This window comes from Anopheles darlingi, chromosome 3, assembly GCF_943734745.1.
Source record: "Anopheles darlingi chromosome 3, idAnoDarlMG_H_01, whole genome shotgun sequence".
Taxonomy (NCBI): domain Eukaryota; kingdom Metazoa; phylum Arthropoda; class Insecta; order Diptera; family Culicidae; genus Anopheles; species Anopheles darlingi.
The window spans coordinates 44525939-44546795 of record NC_064875.1 but is presented as its reverse complement, the minus strand read 5'-3'; the positions used below and the strand labels follow the sequence as shown (position 1 = coordinate 44546795).

The 20857-nt window shown below is 48.5% G+C and overlaps 6 protein-coding genes and 1 long non-coding RNA gene across 7 annotated transcripts; 4 read left to right on the top strand and 3 right to left on the bottom strand.

Annotated features, from left to right (window-relative positions):
• The first annotated feature begins 51 nt into the window (after positions 1-51).
• Positions 52-739, top strand: LOC125955219 (DNA polymerase epsilon subunit 3). Its single transcript, XM_049686215.1, has 2 exons — positions 52-415; positions 480-739. Exons 1-2 carry the CDS (start codon positions 145-147, stop codon positions 590-592), a joined length of 384 nt encoding a protein of 127 aa, XP_049542172.1. The 5' UTR covers positions 52-144; the 3' UTR covers positions 593-739.
• LOC125955213 (RNA exonuclease 4-like) lies at positions 687-1819 on the bottom strand. Its single transcript, XM_049686207.1, has 4 exons — positions 1656-1819; positions 1507-1575; positions 1069-1447; positions 687-992 (listed from the first exon to the last, which is right to left on the bottom strand). The coding sequence occupies exons 1-4, from the start codon at positions 1675-1677 to the stop codon at positions 779-781; spliced, it is 684 nt and encodes a 227-aa protein (XP_049542164.1). The 5' UTR covers positions 1678-1819; the 3' UTR covers positions 687-778.
• A 21-nt stretch (positions 1820-1840) lies between these two features.
• Positions 1841-2498, top strand: LOC125955218 (WASH complex subunit 3). Its single transcript, XM_049686214.1, has 2 exons — positions 1841-1993; positions 2064-2498. Exons 1-2 carry the CDS (start codon positions 1964-1966, stop codon positions 2496-2498), a joined length of 465 nt encoding a protein of 154 aa, XP_049542171.1. The 5' UTR covers positions 1841-1963.
• Positions 2499-2536: 38 nt separating this feature from the next.
• Positions 2537-5102, bottom strand: LOC125955202 (anaphase-promoting complex subunit 2). Its single transcript, XM_049686194.1, has 3 exons — positions 5000-5102; positions 3068-4931; positions 2537-2985 (listed from the first exon to the last, which is right to left on the bottom strand). The coding sequence occupies exons 1-3, from the start codon at positions 5060-5062 to the stop codon at positions 2537-2539; spliced, it is 2376 nt and encodes a 791-aa protein (XP_049542151.1). The 5' UTR covers positions 5063-5102.
• A 283-nt stretch (positions 5103-5385) lies between these two features.
• LOC125955203 (uncharacterized) lies at positions 5386-9117 on the top strand. The gene is made up of 3 exons (XM_049686195.1): positions 5386-6816; positions 7777-7955; positions 8034-9117. The coding sequence occupies exons 1-3, from the start codon at positions 5643-5645 to the stop codon at positions 8676-8678; spliced, it is 1998 nt and encodes a 665-aa protein (XP_049542152.1). The 5' UTR covers positions 5386-5642; the 3' UTR covers positions 8679-9117.
• Positions 9118-14112: 4995 nt separating this feature from the next.
• LOC125955206 (tubulin beta chain-like) lies at positions 14113-15426 on the top strand. The gene has a single exon (XM_049686200.1). It carries the CDS (start codon positions 14113-14115, stop codon positions 15424-15426), a length of 1314 nt encoding a protein of 437 aa, XP_049542157.1.
• Positions 15427-18060: 2634 nt separating this feature from the next.
• Positions 18061-19044, bottom strand: LOC125955220 (uncharacterized). The gene is made up of 2 exons (XR_007469086.1): positions 18589-19044; positions 18061-18511 (listed from the first exon to the last, which is right to left on the bottom strand). It is a non-coding gene; the product is annotated as an uncharacterized LOC125955220 (long non-coding RNA).
• Positions 19045-20857: the final 1813 nt, after the last annotated feature.

Sequence of the window (20857 nt, the reverse complement as noted above, 5' to 3'; positions counted from 1 at the left end):
GACGTTTCGGATGTTTGTTTTTTTCAGCTGACTTTGACAGTCGTGACAACTCGTGAAACGTCAAACGAATTGGCGCGAACTGTTTTCCACAAACAAATCGCGAGTTGAGAAAGCATCAAGAATTTAACTAAAAAAGGCCATAAAATGGTAGAAAGAATCGAAGACCTTAATCTGCCCAACACGGCGGTAACGCGGCTCATCAAGGAAGCGATCCCGGCGGAGGTGAAGGTTTCCAACGAGTGCCGTACGGCTCTCGCGCGCGCGACTTCGGTGTTCGTCCTGTACCTCACCGCGGCCGCTACCGCCGTTGCCCAGCAAAAGAATCACCGCTCGCTGACCGCCGACCACGTATTTGGGGGCCTGGAGGAGATTGAGTTCGAAAACTTCATCGGACCGCTAAAGGCCGAACTGGAAAGTAAGTGCTTTCTCCGCCATCCTTTCCTCCACGACCTGATTGTGTTCTTTGTGCCGTTCCGCAGATTACCGGAAGCTGATGAAGTCCAAGAAGGAGAAGAAGGCAGCGAAGCCGAACGCCGACAAGACTATCGAGGACGCGGTGGTTGATCTCGAAAAATTGGCCGAAAACCCTTAACTTTACTCACTACCATAGTGCTAGGCTAAAGCAATAAAGTATCATTTTTCCAATAATGCTGTAGACTTTTGCTATGCTTGGTGGGAATCATGAACGCAACCCAACGCGATGTTACTAAAAATGTAAATATATTATCGATTCAACTTAATCCAACACGCCAACAGTCGCAACCGATTGTCTCCGTTTTCAGTATTTGCGAGACTGCTTTACCGATTTCTCCCATCCTTCCTCGAACAGTAAATAGATTTTCATGGCAGCTCGGGCATCTTCCACCGAATCGTGCATCCCCTCTTGAATGTCCTTCCCCAGTAACTGTTTCGTCAACGTTTTCAGGCTCGGTGTACCATGTGCGTGTATTTTCTTGCAGATTGGCTTATAGCGAGACGTGTCTCGTATGTTGCTGAAGAGAGTAGAGAACAGTAAAAGTACAGTTAGCTCGCCCGGTTTCCGTGTTGAACAACGGTGTTACGACTTACTACTTCGGATGTCCCAGCTTGAGTACTGCCAGATCATTCTTCAGCGCATGACCAACCAAGATGCGTCCGCGAATGAGTTGCCTCACCAGCTCGCGTATAGGAGCGAAATCGAATCCTGCTTCCATCTCCTCCGGCCGGATGCCGCTGATTGGTGTGCGATAATCCTTAACCGGCTGTTGTGGTTTCACGTGGCAGTCAACGAGAACCACTCCGTGCTCGTTCACGAGCGAAACCCGGGCCAGCATGTGTTCCTTGGCATCTATTCCTACACCAACCATCTCGCAGTCGAGGGCTATGCGGTTCGTCAACAGCGAGGGATTAACGGAAAGTTGGTCTAGTTCGGAGAGCTGCATCTTTGCCTGGACGTGTTTCTTCGGTTCTGCGGAAGAGGATTCGCTCAGTCATCGGGACTCATCGAAGCCAGAGATTATGCTTTACCAGTGCCACGGTTCCTCGCTTCATCCAGCGAAAGCTGGCCTATCCTTAACACCGTTTGATCCACGTGCGCTGGAAGGCAGAGCCGGGAAGAGATCGCGATTGTTTACAAACGAGTCGTCCTTGAACTTTGCCGTTTTGCGCAACTTTACCTGTGCTATTCTGGCGCGGCATGTCGTCCTTTAATAGGTGCCTTTGTACACTCTAATTTAGAGAATTGGCAAAGTCGTCATCTCCTCAAACGAGTCATTTTTACGCGATTAAACGGATGAAATGCGGTTTTTGGTCGCACTTTTCTCAACTACAGCTGTCAAACATCACGCTCGAACACGGATTGTAGTTCCACGGGATTCCGCAGTGGCGCTAAACGTTCTGGGAATCGAGATTTTACATAAACACCAGCTTCAACAGTTTTTTAATTCTGCTAAAGGATCGCTCGGTGACTAATTCAATTACTAATATGGATACGATAACGGTGCAGAAACATGAGGTGAGCATGAAGTGGATGATAGAGTCTAGTTCCGTTTGATTGAAGGCTTTTCCTTTCGCGGTTTCTGCAGCTTCCGCCGACCAGCCAAAAGAGAATGTTGGCTTTCATAAATCATTTCATCGTGAGCACGGTCACATTCCTCAACCAGTTTGCTTCCGATTGCGAGACCCGGTTCGTCACCTTCGAACACAAATTACAAAACCTAGAAGCATCTCTGATGATCGTGGAAGCAAAGCTAGCATCTATCGATGTGCTAAAGCAATCGGGTGGTAATCAGCCGGTTGAAACGCCTCCAACTTCCACCCTCGCAGCAGAATCTGCAGTATCCGATCCGGCAGAAACCGCCGTCGAGGTAAAAGAGCCGGAACCAACCGCGAAAGCGAAACCAGATGCTCAGTATGATCTATACTTCAAGATGATCCACCTCGGTGTGCCTTTGAATGCGGTGAAAAACAAAATCAATTCGGAAGGTTTGGATCCGAACTATATTGACCAGTTTTTATAATAAAAAATATATCTTTCAGAAATACCAAGTACACGGAACTACGATTTCGGCAACTGATATACTCCGCCTGCGTACACGAGCTTGTGTTCGCGTACCTTCTTCTGCAGGATGTTTTTCAGTTCGTCCTGCGTGAAGTCCACCTGGGAGGCGAACATTTTCAACATCTGATGAATACGGTCGAGTGGCAGCGAATCAAGGTTGGTTAACATCGCTTCGATGTAAGACCAGAACACCTGCAGTTCCTCCTCCCGCTGATCGCTGGCCGATTCCATTGCACTCTCCACTTCCTCCTCCTCGCACATATTATCCTGTTGAGATAGCAGCTGATCCGCTAGCTTCGCCGATTCGTCACTCTTGTCCACGAGTACGAACAAATTTTCCTGGGCTTCGCGGATCAGCCCGTGCGACTGCCAGAAAACCAACCGTTTGCGGAGTACGATGGGGGGCATGTTCATTTTCTGGGCCAAAAGATCCAATTCCCATTGGGCTGCAAAGGTAGAACAAACGAATCGAAATCATTAAAGAGGAGAAGGAATATTGTACTATGATTATGGGATGCTGTCACTTACATTGTTCGCTGAAGTGGATAGCTATTGCTGCTTGAGCCGGAGTGACCTGCATCTCTTGTACTTTTCCGTCGTTTTCGATCGTTATGCAAACCTTACCATTTAGCGGTGTCCACTGTAGGGTTCGGTTAGCCTTGTATGCCTCATAGCTCTTCGTGTACTTATCGAACACTTTCTGTATCGCTGGAGGGAGATCCATCGTTTCCTTCTTAAACGTTGGCCAAAACTGAGATGAAACTATTAGAGCTGAGAGTTTGAACGGAATGTCCTCGCTGAAACCACCTTCCTCGCCAACAATGTGATCGTTAATGCGTTTCGAGTCCGCGATGTCTTTCAGCATCACCTCGCAGCTGTGCAGCATGCTTTCTCCAAAACGGAGCTTAAGCAGCTCGAGATTTTTCATCTCACGCTCGGGACAGAAGTCCACCAGCGAGAGTAACCGTTCCGCCAGCAAGTTACGATACTCGTTCACGAATATTTCTTTACTGCCATAGATTTCGACAACCATCGCTATTATATCGACTTCTTTGCCAGCAATCAATGCCCGTTGCACTGCAGTTGCAACGTTCGCCGGTTCGGGATTCCAGCTTTCCCAATCGGTATCCTCTGGCATGTCGTTTGTTTCCTTAGGCTTGCTCGATTCACTCTTTGCTAGCTCCTCTGCAAGATCGGAAGCACCGTCGCCCGTCAAGCTAGTCACGACGCATCGCACAGTCTCTGGCCGGCCCCGCAGATAATCCTTGATGGGCTTGGTGATCGATCGTAGTAACACATTGCTGGGATCGAAGTGACCGAGAGTTTTTAGGGCCGCCACGTAACCCGTCAGTATATCCGATGTATCGACTCCCGGATGCAGCAGGCGCTTTTGCAGCATCTGACGGATCGTTGTGACGAAGCACTTATTGAGTTTAATATTAACTAGGCATACCTTCAGATCATCCACAGCCGGTTGCGTCAAGGGAAAGTTTATAATAATCTGAAAGAATTGCTCCATGATGGCATTGGCGTAGCTTTCGAACAAGTGAAGTCTCAGCTTCTGTTTAAATTCTTTGATAATATCCTGTACTAGCTTCTGCTCCGGCTGCACCTCCAGCGAACCCTGGTTGTAAATACGCGTGATCCACTGCAGCAGAACCGTGTTCAGCCACTGCTCGAGCGGATCCAAATGCGACTCGGAATGGTTTTCCTTGGTTTCGGATACTTTTACATCGATGCGCTCCATCGCGAGGGCATCGATTGCGTAGCCGGCGATCGGATTCAAAAGACCCATTTGCCAAAGATGTTTGTTCGTGCTGCCGAAAGCGTTCGCTATCATTTGGCACTGGCAACTGGGTGTGGCCACACCGCAAGCCACGCATTGGTTCGTTTCCGGCACATCGATGTACTCTGCTTCACTTTCACCGTACGTGAAAGCAAACACGCGGAATGCAATCTGGTAGAATTCAGACACCAAATCATTGAAGTGCACTGGCCGTTGGGCCAGCAGTTCGTTACGGAAAGAATCGCAAAAGTGCATCACCTCGTTCGGCTTCTTCTTGGTGAAAACGGGAATGCCTGAAGCTGGGCAGACGATCTCTAGCCGCTTCAGCTGCCGCCGAAAGAAGGCATACTGAGTGTACAGTTCGTTGACCGCATCCTGAAACTCGAAAAACCTAGTGTTGTCACCAGCGACTACGGCCGGGTTTGTGGCGGATTGAGTCGGTTTGGATGGGGTGAAATGGGACCAAAACTGGGGTACCGTAGTGTAGCGGACAGTTTTGCCGATCTGTTGAAACACCCTTTCGTAGATAAAAGACACCACCGCCTCGTCGACCAAAACCTGATGCAGATTTTTAAGTTCATCGATCGTGACGGGCTCGTCCTTCGTCTGTAGGGCAGAGCGGAACAGTTAATAAAGCAGAACTTTGGCTTTCGATGGACCTTGTCGATACTTACGATTCCATTCAGAACAGGGAATACTTTCACTAAAAACTGCTCCAGTTGCGCAAAATTCGACATTTTATGCTGCCGCAAATTGAACCGGCAAATTTGGCGGTTCAGCTGACAAGCGAGTGGCTCAACCGCGGGATTTGAGCTACTCGGCATTTGTGGATAATTTATTGCACCTTCTTCATTGGGCAGGATCTAATCTCCATCTCTGAAATTAAAGATTATTTGATAAACTATTTTCTTAATTTCCCAAAAATCGAGCCTTTTCTTGCAACAGCCGGTTAAATTTGAGCAACTCAAGGCCAGCGTCCTACCCCCCGGCATCGGTCGAAACGTCAAGGGTTTTCTTCTTTTTTTTAGCAAAACAAATTTTTTTTCTCCGCCATCTTGGAAAGCGTTTAAACAGCCGAGCGGTGGATAGTGATTTTTTGCGAAATCTTCCGATTTTTGCAAGCGTCGAGGCTCTAGTTTAGTGACTCCGGATTATGTGCGTCCCTTGTGCAGGCCTGTGCGTGCGAAAGGAACTGCAATAATCTGCTTTGTATTTGCTCCGCTGTTCTTGGCTGTGGAACCGCGGTGTTAAGCGCGACGAAAGAAGCTCAGAAAAAGTAGCCGTCGTGGTTTTAGTAGTGCAGGAGGAGGTACGGAGATGCTAATGCGCCGTAACGACCGTAATGGGGGACGCGTGGAGAAGCGTTTCGATCGCATGGAGCGCAACGGGGAAAACCTGCGGAGCATCCACTGGGATCAGCTGAATTTGGAAGCGTTTCAGAAGAACTTCTTCCAGCCGGCGAGCAGCGTCCTCAACCGCTCCCGCGCCGAGGTGAATCAGTATCTGGATAAGAACGAAATCACGGTCATCGGCAAGAACGTGCCGTCGCCGATTCTGCACTTTCAGGAGAGTGGCTTTCCGCAATTCATGCTGGACGAGATTGCCCGGCAGGGCTTTCTGGAGCCCACCTTCATCCAGGCGGTTGGCTGGTCGATTGCCATGAGTGGCCGCGATATGGTGGGCATCGCCAAAACGGGTAGCGGCAAAACGCTGGCCTACATCTTGCCGGCCTTGGTTCACATAAGCAACCAGCCACGCTTGGCCAGAGGCGACGGGCCGATTGCGCTCGTTCTGGCGCCCACTCGAGAGCTGGCTCAACAGATCAAGCAGGTCAGCGATGATTTCGGACGCCGGATGGGTGTTCACAATACGTGCGTGTTCGGCGGTGCCGCCAAATACCCGCAGGAGAACGATCTTCGTCGAGGAGTGGAGATTGTGATTGCCACGCCGGGGCGGCTGATTGATTTTCTGGAGCGCGAGACGACCAATCTGCGCCGCTGCACCTACCTTGTGCTGGATGAGGCCGATCGTATGCTGGATATGGGATTTGAGCCGCAGATTCGCAAGATCATCTCACAGATCCGTCCCGACCGTCAGGTGCTCATGTGGTCGGCGACCTGGCCGAAGGAAATCCGCAAGCTGGCTGAGGAGTTCCTCCGAGACTACATCCAGATCAACATCGGTTCACTAAATCTGGCGGCGAACGAGAACATCCTGCAGGTGATCGAATGCTGCGAGGAGTATGAGAAGGAGAATCGGTTGTTTATGCTGCTGGAGAAAATCTCGTCCCAACCTGACAACAAGGCGATCATATTCGTCGAAACGAAACGCAAGGTGGACAAGATCGTGAACATCATTCGGCGGCAGGGATGGCGAGCTGATGGCATTCATGGTGATAAGTCGCAGAAGGACCGTGACTACGTGCTGAACAACTTCCGCCGCTCACCCAACGGTCTACTCGTGGCCACGGACGTTGCATCGCGCGGTTTAGGTAAGTTTAAGTTCATGTATGACATTATGCTAATTACGGTTTTAGACTCCTTGTCGCATTTAAGCTTTTATAGTCAGGAAACGTGCTTTGTTTGGCTCATACTGATCCCATACTGTCATTTGGATGCTGAAACCTGTCTCGTTTTTGTTGCCGTTGACTAGAAAGCGTTGCGATTTACAAATATTTGATGATGCAGCATATAATGCAGAACAGGCTTGCTTACTAAGTGCAGCTGCTGCTAACACGCCTAACGCTACAGGAAGGAGTGGTCAAAGCGCATAATTGGGAACAATTCGGTTCAATTTCCGTTTCTTATTTTTTGCAGGCCCTACCGGTTGCACTGGTAGAAATGATTGCTACATGTCACGGATTGCTAGGATTTCTTCTATTTATTTTCATGTTTTTGAAACTATGGACATTTAGCAAAGTAACCGATGTTTATGAGCTCATTAGGGTGGCTGCTATTCATAGGCGATTAATATGCCGATCGTCGATCTAATTGCGAGCAACAATTGATCGACTCCAATGCATTGAGCATGAATGTTTTGGATCAGTTTGTATAAATTTGATGCGCGATCAATGAGTTGATTGTGTGGGGTTACTGGGTTCTTTACCAATCCGGCCTAGCCTGACGTAAGCGTTTGACTGGAAACACTTTATAGGTAAGTGGCTTTCTTAAGCGAATCTCAAATGGAATCAGCCGAATGATATGACGATACCTTGGTGTAGACAGCACAAGTAGTGGGATAGTTTCAAAAGATTTTAACTATGCTGTTACCTAACTTCCAATTTACTAGTTCATATTGAATGGATTAACGTTTCATTTACATAATGCAATTCAGATGGATTTTTATGGAATTACAGCATTTTAGTACATATTCTATAGAATAAGTTAATTTTCTGCCTTTTTTTGATTCAAACTAATTAAATGTGTCTTGTAATTTCTTCGTGTCTTTGTAGATGTCGACGACGTCAAGTTTGTTATCAACTTTGACTTTCCCAACAATACGGAAGATTACGTACATCGGATCGGCAGAACGGGTCGTTCGACGAACAAGGGCACATCGTACACGTTCTTCACCCCGGCTAACGCATCTAAGGCCAGTGATCTTATCGCCGTATTGCAAGATGCTAATCAGGTAACTATTGCTGACTGCAGTCTGCAGTTCGTTCGAAAAGGAGTTATTGTTAACTGTTACCGTTCTGTTTTATTGCAGTATATCAATCCGGAGTTACATGAATACGCCCGTAGCGGTGGTCGCTACCGTGGGGGAGGTGGACGCATGCGAGGCGGTACAGGTGGCGGTGGTCGTGGAGGCCCACGTGGAGGACCTCGTATGGGAGGTGGTGGTTTCCACAATGGCAGCGATGATCGTGGTCCGAAGTATCCCCGACGTGACGAATTTGGGCGCCCCGAGCGTGATTTCCGCGATGCAGCCTCACGATCGGCAGGATACGGCATGGGTGCTCCACGTGCGGCAAATGGAATGGGTTCGGGCGGCTATGCTAGTAATAATGGTCTCCTACCTTATGCGACCGATGACCGTGGATACGGTGGTAGCTACGTCAGCTCAACCCACGCCGGTTATGGTGCTGGTGCCTATGCATCCCAACCAAACGTGGGTTCGATGGTGATGCGCCGTACCGATACCGATCGTTCCCGTGTACCACCCAGCGGCAGTATTGGGTTGGCGGCGGCCCCTGCAATGCCTACGGCCGTCGCTTACAGCCATCCGGGCGTGGCACTGAACGGAGCGTATATGGCAGCAGCCTATCAGTACGCCGCTGCCCCACCCGTCAGTCGCCCCACCGGCTATCCACCGCGGGGCACTATGCCACCGATGGCCAATGGAGGAATGTAGATAATGAGCCTTTTCCGTTTAACACGCTCTCGATACCGCCAATTCCCCGTAGCGCCCTTGCCGATCTGAACGTAGTATTGGTGATCGCATAACTTATTGCTAAACAAATAATAGGAGTCGTTGGCGGCAGTGCCGCACCACCCTCACCGACATGGGATAATGCCGGGGGCGTAGGGCTTCATAATCTCTCTCTCTCTCTATCTTTCTCTTTTGGCCATTTACAAAATACATTCATTTCGCTCATGCATCACTCCCCCGCTGCCCGATCCGCGGAAATAGGATCTGGTGAAACAGAAACACTGATAGCCCATGCGACCAGGGGGAGAAAACGATTAGATTGTACATCGTTAGAATTAAATGCATACCGTAAGAGCATAAGAAGTAACATTTTACGAACATTCGCAATGCTAATCAATAAACGATTATCTTTTAAATGTAATACCCAGTGTTTGTGTATCGGTCATGAATAAAAGAAGCATATTGCGTTCACACCACCTTCGTCTGAATGACCATTACCTACTTTTTCAGTTATTCAACCATTACAGTTAAGAGTGTAGATAGCACTTACTTTAAAACGGTTCCGCTAACAGTATACACTCGAACAGAATTTGTCCATTAAGGTGGTGGCTGCTACGACGAGATGGTGCCGTTCATGCTCCTACTACACGCTCTTCTACCGCGTTCCCAAAAGCCCCATGTGTCCAAGATGGATACCACTTATCCGGTACCATTCGTTTGACGAAACAGTCGTAGACCGCCACACAAAAAAAAGGAAACTCACCATTCAAGATGTAAGTGGAGCGGCCGAAAGCCCGCGATAAGGACGATGCATATATAATGCAATAATCTCGCTCGGAAAACTTTTCACTTGGCCGTGGCCCACGATTAGGCGATTACAGCGTGTGAAGAGCCGCTGCTTTTGCCAGGAGCCGAGCCAGAAACAAAGAAAAAGAAACCCATCCCAAAGTATTGTAGAGTGCGCAGTAAAGTGAAGAAACTGAGACCCGCCATCCAGGTATGGCACCGCAGGTGTCATCTCGTGCTGCGAGCCAGCTAGTGCCACTACTACCGATGTCCCCATGGCTGATATGGCGCACCATCACCATTTGAACGCATATTCTTCGCTTTTTCCTCTCCCTTTTACAGCCGCACTGTATTTTGCACTACTCTACTGCTATGCTGATACGTTCTCACCACGGCTAGCCGTCGTGTGATAAAAGTTTAGTACTTGCATGATAAGATAGGGGACGATGCGGCGCGATGTGATGCTGCTGCTGCTGCTGCTACTGCTGCTGCAGGAGAAGCACTAGCTAGTATGGTTCTGGTTTTGTTTAGTTAGGCTCAGGCTCGGGTTGAACACAGCATGTGAAAGCGTCCGCACACTCACTAACCCAACGCGATGGACCACCTTACGCTCTGTTTCCATTTGTCGTCATGTGCCTTGCCTCGGCACGACCCCTTCCAGCCATCGCATGGCTAAGCATCCCTGTGCTAAGCAGCGCAAACAGACGGTTCCCGCTTCCCTGGCAGGCGAGATGTTTATTCTTGCATTTTTCATATCCCATTGGCATTTTGCGGATGCTGAGAGCTCCGTTGAAGAGCGCAGTTTAGCGACGAAGTGGCCACGCTGCTACTCCTGGTTGATGCAGCACCGGAAGTGTGCAAATGTGGGCGTGTGTGGTAAAAGTGGAACAATGCCACTACGACCAGAACCAGGAAACAGTGTGTGTCCTTGAGAGATGAGCATGGCGGGAAGGTGTAAGTCGTGGGATATTAATATTTTATTCAATAAAAACAGATCCGAGGTCGTCGGTAGTAGGGAACAGTCCTCAACAGAGAAACTGTTGACTCCATGTCGGGGCTTTTAAGTTGCCCTTGGAAAGTGGATGTTGGTAGTGACCGTGTTCGTTGCACGCTGCTGCGCTCATACATTCTGTTCGTTTTGCAATTATTAACACCGTCTGGGCGCTTTCGGTTTCATATGCTGCTTCAGATGATTCCAATTAATGCAAATCGTTCGCTCGGAAATCTATAAATATATGGTTTCTGTACAATGCATTTCAAACTCGATTCATTTTTGATCATTTGTAGAACTTTTAACAAACAGTATAAAGAAGTCAACCGGAAATGAGTGAGGATTTCTTTAATGTCCTGTTTGACATCGGATTCAATAATCGAACTGTTCGAATGATTTCTCCGACAGCAGACCATTGGCTCCCACCCCTTTATGCTTGGTGCAGTAAACGATTTGAGCGTTGCGGTGCCGGAAGGAAAATTGTCGCCCGTACGCCAGTTTTCCGGCAGCCATCGATACCAACTGCTACTTCTGCTGCTGCTGTTGCTGCTGTTGCTGTACGGCGGGAAAGCATTGTTTCATCGCGGGCTAGTCTTCGGTTGACGGTCCTTGGATTGTCCACGCGGTCACGCGCAATCCCGTACCAATTGCCGGCGAATGTGAATGACGATGAAATTAAATTCGTGAAAGCACCATTAAAATAAAATTAATTCCTGAGTTGCCTCCGTGTGGGTGGGAAAGTTTCACAAGTACGGTGACCAACGACCGACCGCGACCGACCGGGCACAGGACATCCGGCTGACTGGCCGCACATAGGCGCCCCTCATTTCCGGAATCCGTATTTCACCGGAAGGCGGATGCACGGCACGGTTTGGCTTTCGAAGCTGGCTAGCTACCACTCGCTACCGTTACCGCGATACACAGCCGCATGGGGCTGGCATTTCGGTTGGGTCCGCACAACATTTCGATATTCAATAAGGCGGAAACGAGCGAGCGGGAACGGCCAATTTTAATTCAAACGACACCTGAGCGTTGCATTCTTTGTCCACCAATTCCGTGACCGTTGCCCGATTCCAGCAGTCGTCCCATTCCCGCCCACTGGTCCACACAGACACACCAATACAGGCAGCACGTCTTTCGCTGCCCTAGGTTGCGCGTCGATTAAGGCCGTGGAGGTCCTTTATACCACATGCCACTGGCAGCTTCACCTGGTTCCAACACTGCCGCGGGTCACAGGAAAGTCCCTCAGAGGATTCGGGCTTTAAGGGATTATCGGTTTTGGGCTTCGCACCCTTCAGTGGAAAGCTCATTTATGCGATGAACGGCGAGTGGCGATGCATGCGAGTGTGGGAGTTTGGCGCAGGGGAGATCCGGGAGATATTGTATCACCGACAAGTGGGTGGCAACATTAAACCGCGACGACGGGCACGGTGGCTTCGGCGTTAACGATGCGGCAGGAAAAAAATCTCGTTAAGACTGAGCATCACAGGACCATGTGCACAGCGCGGCCGAAACCCGAAAGGACCAACGCTCCGCTGGTAATGGTCAGGATTTAATGAATATTGAATTGATGTGGTAAATAATGGTGGAAATCGGCATTTCAGCTCGATCGAGATTTATCTCTTTGATGGTGATGATGGTGATGATGATGATGATGATGGTGGTGGTGGTGGCGTTTCGCGATGATAATAGGATTATGCCCAAGAATAATGTTCTTAATTAGCCAATCGTACATGCAACATTCATGAGACCATGACCGACCGCATCGGCACCGAGTGCGCCTGGCGCATGCAGCTGAACGTGCTACTATCGGCAAGAGTTTAATTATTGTTAATCTCGAATTATGATTGAAATGCAGTCGTGTCTTACGCTCGGTTACAGCCGAGCTTGCCAGCATCGGTCAAGCATACTCTCCTGTGGTTATTTTTTTCTTGTGGTTCAGCACAAAGCAGATGCTATGAAGGGGTTTCGCGAAGTTTTAACGGTTCAGCGGGCGCATCTTATGGTAATTAATCGCATTATACTCGCGAGATGTGCGATTTCCAATCGAAGCTAATCGATTATCGTTGTTCGAGGCCTGTACAGGGATTTACTGGTTCAACAGAGACAGAGAACGGTTGTAATCGTATCGCCTGTCAATTTGCTATTAATTTGAACTGGTAAATTTCATGTCTATGAGCGATTTGTTTGCTTGGAAGTAATTAGCAAAATGCGGGAAGCCTTAAAGGCAAATCTGTTGCGCGATCTGGCCTACCATTATTGAGCTTCGATGACATGCAAATTCTGATGATATTTGGTTTGGAAAAGTTAAAAGCAAATGTTAAAAAACGGAACAGAAATGAAAGCTCATCGAGGTAGCAAAAAAAAGCCCATCTACGGGGAAATGGCAATTTCGAAATGCCTCTACTTCCCGGTCAAAAAGAAAAAGGTGAAAAATCGATTGACACGAGCCACGGGATAGACATGGGGCCCGGGCCAAAACAAATCGTTATTCGTCGAGTGTAATTAATAAGTTTTGTGTTCTACCGCGTCCGCACCAACTCATTCGGTATGCGAAGAAGTTCCGCTTAAGAAAACTATACATCACGCCAACAACAGCAACCGCCACCACCACCACCAACACCCTCACGGACATCATGATCGGGGCCGGAACGGCAGCGGCACACCACCACACCGTACACCACCACGGTCAACAAATCAAACCACGGAAAGCCATGTCGCCGGGCCATGCGGGCCACAGCCAGCCAAAGGTTTTGCGTCGGGAGCGCAGGACCTGATGAATAATTAACTTTCCAATTTACGGTATCCGTCCCGGGTGGAATAGGACACCGGATCCCATTCGGCTCGTTGTGATGCTGTTGAATGTTTTATCCTTTTCATTTGGCCATGCGGGGTGACTGGCTGGCTGGCTGGCTGGTTGGCTGTTCCCCCGCCCCCCATTGGATGGATACAACCGCTCGGTGCCCACAAGTAAACAGCATCAATCTTAATCACAGGTAATTAGGGTACATCAATTTTGCACTGAATTAATAGAGGTTTTGGGCATTGCAAAGGCCAGGCGTGCGCGGGTACGTGTGCCAGGCGTGCCGTGTGCCCCCCCATTGCACCGGTTCCGGGTTTTTGGGGAGGATGGCGTTGGTTTGATAGTGATTTCCCAACCCCATTGATGTGCTCTATCTGTGACTGGCAATCTTTCTATTTCGATTCCTAGAGTGTGTAAAAATAAAGGGGCATCGGTACCTTGTACTTGTGAACCGGGTGAGTGGCCCATTGTGCTTCCGGTGTTTCTTCGATAGAAAAATCTAGTGTGTTGGCAGGATTTGTTTTCTTTTAACGTTGCTTCTTTGGGAACAGGTAAATGAGAATTGGTATTAGTTTTGGAAACGAAAATTCGAATCTACTACAATCGCTACACACAATAGTGATTCATTTACTTGCATTTTCTATTTCCACGATAGCTTTTAATTTTCTTTGGAATTTCAAAGGAAAAAAAAGATGGCAATACTAGCACAGTAGGCCGTTGGAATTCAGGCGAAGTGTTTGTGGGGTCGGTCGGTAAATTATGAGTGAAGCGACAAAATTGAATTACTAATCGAAAAAAAACAAACAATTGAACAAATTGCAAAAAATCGAAACAGTATGCGTGAAATAGTAGTCCTTCATTTGGGCCAGTGCGGGAATCGTGTGGCGGAAAGCTTCTGGGAAAACATTTGTGACGAACACTGTCTGGATCAGGAGGGCTGCTTCATCGGTGAACACTATCTGCCGCGGCAACGCATCAACGTCTACTTCGATGAGTCACCCTGCTGCAACTACGTACCGCGGACCATCTTCGCCGATCTGGACCGCGGTTCGCTGGATTATCTGCGCTGCTCCAGCTATGGGCGACTGTTTTCCCCGGACAGCTTCATCGGCGGCCAGACAAGCGCCGGTAATAACTGGGCCCGTGGTTACCACACCGAGGGTGCGGAACTGTTGGATCAGATCATCGATGCAGCTCGGCGAATGGTCGAAGGATGCGATTGTCTGCAGGGGTTCCAGTTGGTGCACTCGATTGGTGGCGGAACCGGATCCGGTCTCGGCACGCTGCTGCTCGAGAATTTGCGTGATCTGTATCCGAGCAAGATCCGGAATACCTTCAGCGTCATACCGTCACCGAAGGTGTCGGAGGTCGTAGTGGAACCGTACAACGCGGTGTTTGCGCTCAGCTCGATGATCCAGTCGAGCGATGAAACGTTCTGCCTCGACAACGAGGCACTGTACGATATCTGTGCGAATACGTTACGCTTGAAGGCGCCCCGGCTGGACGATCTGAACCATCTCATCGCGTCCGCCATGTCCGGTCTGACGTGCAGCTTCCGCTATCCCGGCCAGCTGAACTCGGATCTGCGCAAACTGCTCACCAACATGGTCCCGTACCGGAAGCTCCACTTCTTCGTGCCCGGTCTCGCTCCGCTCGGGTCCCGCGAATCCGAATGCTACCGGCAGACGACCGTCCCGGAGCTGGTGCATCAGCTGTTCGGTAGCAGCAATCTGATGGCCGCCTGTGACCCGTCCCAGGGTACGTACTTGACGGCGGCGGCCATTTTTCGCGGGCGGCTCTCGACCCGGCTCATCGAGGAGCAGATGAGTGGCGTACGGTCGCGGGACCGGCGTCTCTTTAGTGCCTTCATACCGAACAACATCAAGTGCGCCATTTGCGATATACCGCCACGGGGGCAGAAAATGTCGGCCACGTTCGTGGCGAACACGACCGCCATTACGCAGCTTTTTCGTCGCATCGCACAACAGTACGCCACCATGTTTCGCCAGAAGGCCTTCCTGCACTGGTACGTCGGCGAAGGGATGGAGGAGAGCGAGTTCGAGGGCATGGAGCAAAAGCTGACGGCGTTGATCGACGAGTACCGCTCGTACGAGCAGGAAGGCCAACCGTACATCGTGGAGGAGACGTAATTATGGATTTCGGGAATAAATGTTAATTTGCACGACCTCAACCTCACTCACTGCAATAAGGCTGCTTCATGTGAGTTGCTAACACACGTTATTACTTCACTAATTACGATTTTGGTTTGTGGCGTTTGCTATTCTAATCCTTTAATTTATTTCTGTGCGAACTTTTGTCCAGATTAATTACTTTTTGATTAAAACTAGTTGTTAGCTGTGATGTTACGGATCTTTGATGATTGGTTCCGGCATAACATATCCGGCCCTATGCCATGTGCGCCTCATTTTGGTTTTTACGCCGGTCCTTTTGGTCCGGAAAGGTTGAGAAGGAGAGGCCCACGCACTAGTCAATCTGCATAATTTGCCCCTCCCCCCCCCCCCCCCCCACACCCACTCCGAATGGCACCATCCGCCTTAAGCGTAAAATGATAAACTACCCCCGAAAGCTAGCAAGATCAAACGGTCATGCATCTTGGCCGACGAGCACGGCCACGAGGGACTTTCCGATGGTTCCGATTGGTCAATTTATTATCATTTCGTGTCAGTAGCTGGGGCTTTTCCATCTTTCCCACATCGTTCCGCTCCGAGAGTGTCATTTATCTTTCGGTCAGCAAAGTTCCGAACGGCGGACGTAAACAATAAAGGGCCAGTCCAGGCGGTCAGTCCAGGCGGTGACCGGAAAACGCAAAAAACCAAAAGAGTGGTGGTGTGGGAGGAAGGAGGATGGAGGAGCGGGAGGAAACCGAAACCGAAACAGAGACACACTGCCCTAGGACATAATAATTCCACCGCGTTGACCGCTACACGGGCGACATCATTTATAAAGAGGACCTTTGGGGACCCTGCGCGACTGGTGCCCATTTCGATGGCGCAGGTCACGCGGAAGGCGAAGTATGACGAATAGCTTTTAATTACACATATTGACCGAGCCGCCGGTGTCAACCAAGAGGGCACGTTCCGGTCGGTACGGACGTGGATGCTTCGAGCTTAGAGAAATTTACTGAAACCCCTTTGCGCAATGGCACTCGGGTGTTTTGGTTATGAAATATGAGATTGCATTTTGTGGGAAATTAATCTTTTCGATAGCTGCTGCTGCTGCTGCTGCTGTGGCGGGGCCTTGATAGAGGCTTGTTGTCGGTTGATTTTGCGATTATGCCCTATTGCGACCCATGTAGGGAGACCCAGGTAGCAGGTACGTGCTTGGAATGCCAACTAATGGTTTTTAGAGTGAAAAGAACAATATCGAATCGCATATAATACAATCAAATGGTCTACAGTTGTGTGTTGCAGTTGAATGTAGGAACAGTGCATTTGATCAATTGGTATCAGAACTGCATTCATTCGTTTTTATGTAATGCAACAACATACTAGATGTAGATAATGGGAGAACATTAATTTGAGGAGCTATAATTACAATGCTTATTGTTCGTTTCGAGCGATGTCCGATAAAAATAATCTGATGTTTCAGTCGATACAGCTCATAAATCGATCACAGTCTAGGTTTCGTGCATTATTGGTCATGTTGTAATCAGTGGAATTAAGCTCCAGAACGTAGAAAAAGGTTCAGTGCTATTGTATAGAGTTTATACAGTTTCTCTTTAAACAATCATTTATGTAACCAAATAAATTGTTTCAAATATGCAGACTATGATAGGTTTATTGAAATCGGAAAAGTGTAACAACGAAGAGAGGCGGTTTAACAATCTGCTAATACCTTTCGTTGCTAAGTAAATAGAACAAAGAGCCACTTTGGCTTTTGACGTAGCATTTAATCCAAACGCTCCACAAGCTTTATCCGTGGATTTGTGCACAGGTAAAAAAAAACTCCCAAAAAGGCTACTAATGGACAGGGCTTTTTGATTTTCACCATTGCACCGCTCACTGGCGCAACGACGCCGCGTTCATTGTTTCCATTAAAAGCCATTACATAAATGCATTTACAAATGGATGACACACATTTCCAAACGAGCTATCGGCCGTCGCTTTTATGCCTGTACGATTGGTAAACCAAAGTTTCTCGAGAATCAGACGATGATGCAATCAAGACTCGGCGCGAGGCACAACCAGTGAACGTGCATTTCCCTTTAAATCACATTTATGCAGCCGCTTCGCGAGTGCGCAGCTCGTGTTTTCGTGGAAGCTTTAGCCCGAAAAATGTAAATATCTACCAGCAGCGACGGTGATGTGGCTGGCCAGGAACCATCACGGACGGTACCTGGTTTGGTTGTGCCAAATTAAATCATAAATTCGGTTAATTTTTATTGCCAAACTTAAATATGATTACACAAGTTATAATTAAACACAAAGTGGCAGCCAAGAGCATGCAAATTGGCTGCTGCTGCCGCCGCTCAGGATGTAACCGATAAGGATCGTGCGTCGACCATTGCCATCGCACCTCGTTTCACCGCTGCATTCGTCCCAGCATGGAGCGTGCTTTATTGTGTGGGGTGTGGAGGGTGGGTTCACCTTCCTCTTTGTTTGTTTTTTTTTTCTACAAAATTAACCGAGCCCAGTTTAATGGCAAATGAATATTCACCGAAGTACGTGCCACTCGTTGCATCGTGAGGTCAATTTTGTGAGAGCAGGTTCGTTAACCTTAGGGTTTTTGCAGTTTTATGTTTCATAATTCATTAAAAAGTCTCGCATTGGGCATAACAGTTGCAATCTTTATTTATATTTGCGGGTTCATAGCTTTTCCAATATATTTGTAATATACATCCAGACCATGCGAATGAATAAATACATGTTATGCCAAAAAAAAAACCGTGGAATGACCTTTTCTCAAAATGAACAATTTTCGGGCTCGATCCGGCCCGGCGTTATGATACAGCCTGAAGCAGTACATGTACACCGACCAGTACCGATCCTACCAGAAATCAATGCAAAGCAAAACAGACGATATATATTTTTTTAACAACACGGTTCGCATTCGCATTTCAATGGGGTCCACTGGCTGGTTGTTTGATGAATTCCCCAGCGCGAATGCCGGTAGCCCCTCGGTCGAACATTACATATTCCGTCGGTCCACATCAACCCGAAGAATCTCCGTGCAAACAACAGTAACGGACAGATTGTTGCATGTTCGGCATGCGAACTGTAGCAAAATATTTATCGTCAATCAGTAACCAAATTGAATCCAAATACGATCCGCGATCCGCTGCAAACATTTACCGATTGCGAACGGAAGGAATGCGTTGACCCCCCTCCAAAGAGGGCCTCACCGAAATGGCTAGAATGCCAATGGTGCTCATGCATGGTGTAGGCAGTAAAGGGCCGGGGCTTTTGTGCGCTCTCTTCGCTTACATGCCTCCATTACGATAATCTTTATTCACTTCGGTGTCGTACTGTTCAAATAGAGCCGGGCCTGGCCGGGAGTTTATTGTTTGCCAGGAATTATGTTTACACTGACTTTAGCTAACGGCGTGAGGGTGTGGGTTGAATCGTAGTTGCATCGTTGTACGGTATGCCCCACATTAACGGAACACGGGCTGCTCCATCATTGCACTGCACAACGGACTGTTCGGATTTTATTCAATTAACGTTTACCACTTGTCAATAATTGTTTTGCTCTTGCGGATCACTTGCCAGCACGTGCAATGGTTAACACTGTCTGATTATAGTTTTTTTTAATAGTGACTCGGCCCTTCTCTCACTCCCTACAGCAATTCTATTGGGGGTGTTTCAAATGAAAGATGAGCGAGAGAAGGGACGTGTGGTGTTTTATTCATCATCACGAGGACTTTTCATTTCTCTCTATTACTGATGTTACTGAATTGTAGAGTTTCGGTGTAAAGTGGTTAGTAAATTGAAACAAATAAATTGGCACGAATGAGCTGTGACACTTATCGACTTCGATTATCTGGCACCGATTATACAATGCACCTGCAATGTTGCAGTGCTTGCAGTGAACTGCAGTGATGAGTGCTCCGATAACGGCAACAACAATTGCATTGCGACAGCCCGCTATCTAAACATTGTGCTCTTATTAAAGCACACACTCGGAAACAAAACACTTGTGCAACCGAACATAACCAGTTCACCCGGGGAGGGATGCGCAAAGATGCAAACGATTTATTATTCCTCTTAGTGTATGCATACCGTCCCGAGAAATGATATAAAACTACAGCGTAAGCAACGCAGGCGGTACTCGTACCCTGTACCGAAGCAAAGGTAAATTGCATTATCCGGATTAAAAGACAATGCTGACGATGCCGGTAGTCACAGTTTTCCGGTTGCGAGGTACCGAGGCAGGCAACCGGCCAACCCGCTGACGATGGCGTCTCGCCGCCTCTAGCCCAAGACGACGGCATTCCTAATGGATGCCGGCTAGCGGAACAAAAAAAAAATAATCAACCAAGTCAAGCTGGTAGTTGGCTAGCTGGGACCAGCCACGCCAGCCAGCCAGCTAGCCGGCACTACCAGGCCCACCAGCAAGTCAAGGGCTTGTCATATAGTAGCGCTCTCCGTAGCGCGAGCTAGAGTGAACGAGCGAGCACGGGCGAGAGTTGGAAAGGAGTAGTGCCACACGGTCGGCAGGCCTGGCCGACTCATCGCAATTGCAGTTTGTGCCCGTTTGGCTGCCCGGGCCCCTAGGTTTACGTTGCGATGTTCACACATTTATAATGCATTATCACTACAGTGGAGTCATGAAATATTTATATTCTCATTATTTTTGTATGCCACCGGAGGATACCAGAGCATCGGAGGGATGCATCCCTCGGTCGCGAGCACACGGAAGGCGGATGCTGCGGATGGATGAACGGGGCATGGTTCCACACATTCGCTTGTTGAATTTGTTGTTTGATTTTCGGGAGCCCGCCGAATAGTTTGCTGGATTTCGGGGAGCATTAAAAGGGCTATAACCTAAGCGAGTGCAAACACGGTACGGCACTCCCGTCCGCATTCGGGGTTTTCGGTGCCGGCACATGAAACAATTGAATCTTTAGCACCAGCACTCACCGTGCATCGTACGACGAATGGATTAGAAGCGAACGAACAAAGGGAATCAAAGCACGATAATATGTATCAGTTATTTATTGCACTTTACGAGGCACGATTTACGGTTGCACCATTTGTATCGGTTAGGCAACGATCATCTTCCTTCAACAACAAAGAATTCTACTCGCGTCATACACGCGCACGAAAACTCGCTTGGCTCGGGGTGCCCGTTATGCAGTTCACGCTGAGAACTCGCCGACGCGTTAAAAGACAAATTGAAACCACATCGCCATAAGCGGAACGACATTTTAGTTTTGTCGTCCTTTGAATTGAGAACAATTTGCGAAAGAATAAACTTCAAATGAAAAGTGGAAAGGAAAAGAAAGGAAAAGAAAAGAAATGAACTTGGCCACTCGCAAAACGGTTGTGCAATGCGCGAATCGGTCGAGCAGATACTTCCGCGATTGCATCGCAAGCTGTTTCCGGGAAGTTTAACGGTTTG

Bases quoted from the DNA above. Each gene is read 5' to 3' on its own strand.
- LOC125955219 (XM_049686215.1), top strand. From the start codon at position 145: ATGGTAGAAAGAATCGAAGACCTTAATCTGCCCAACACGGCGGTAACG. The intron at 416-479 runs GTAAGTGCTTTC...GCCGTTCCGCAG, and splicing joins GCTAAAGGCCGAACTGGAAA to ATTACCGGAAGCTGATGAAG.
- LOC125955213 (XM_049686207.1), bottom strand. From the start codon at position 1,677: ATGCCGCGCCAGAATAGCACAG. The intron at 1,576-1,655 runs GTAAAGTTGCGC...TCTGCCTTCCAG, and splicing joins GCCGCGCCAGAATAGCACAG to CGCACGTGGATCAAACGGTG. The intron at 993-1,068 runs GTAAGTCGTAAC...TACTCTCTTCAG, and splicing joins AAGCTGGGACATCCGAAGTA to CAACATACGAGACACGTCTC.
- LOC125955218 (XM_049686214.1), top strand. From the start codon at position 1,964: ATGGATACGATAACGGTGCAGAAACATGAG. The intron at 1,994-2,063 runs GTGAGCATGAAG...CGGTTTCTGCAG, and splicing joins TAACGGTGCAGAAACATGAG to CTTCCGCCGACCAGCCAAAA.
- LOC125955202 (XM_049686194.1), bottom strand. From the start codon at position 5,062: ATGTCGAATTTTGCGCAACTGGAGCAGTTTTTAGTGAAAGTATTCCCT. The intron at 4,932-4,999 runs GTAAGTATCGAC...TCTGCCCTACAG, and splicing joins TCCCTGTTCTGAATGGAATC to ACGAAGGACGAGCCCGTCAC. The intron at 2,986-3,067 runs GTAAGTGACAGC...CTACCTTTGCAG, and splicing joins TATCCACTTCAGCGAACAAT to CCCAATGGGAATTGGATCTT.
- LOC125955203 (XM_049686195.1), top strand. From the start codon at position 5,643: ATGCTAATGCGCCGTAACGACCGTAATGGGGGACGCGTGGAGAAGCGT. The intron at 6,817-7,776 runs GTAAGTTTAAGT...GTGTCTTTGTAG, and splicing joins CGTTGCATCGCGCGGTTTAG to ATGTCGACGACGTCAAGTTT. The intron at 7,956-8,033 runs GTAACTATTGCT...GTTTTATTGCAG, and splicing joins TATTGCAAGATGCTAATCAG to TATATCAATCCGGAGTTACA.
- LOC125955206 (XM_049686200.1), top strand. From the start codon at position 14,113: ATGCGTGAAATAGTAGTCCTTCATTTGGGCCAGTGCGGGAATCGTGTG.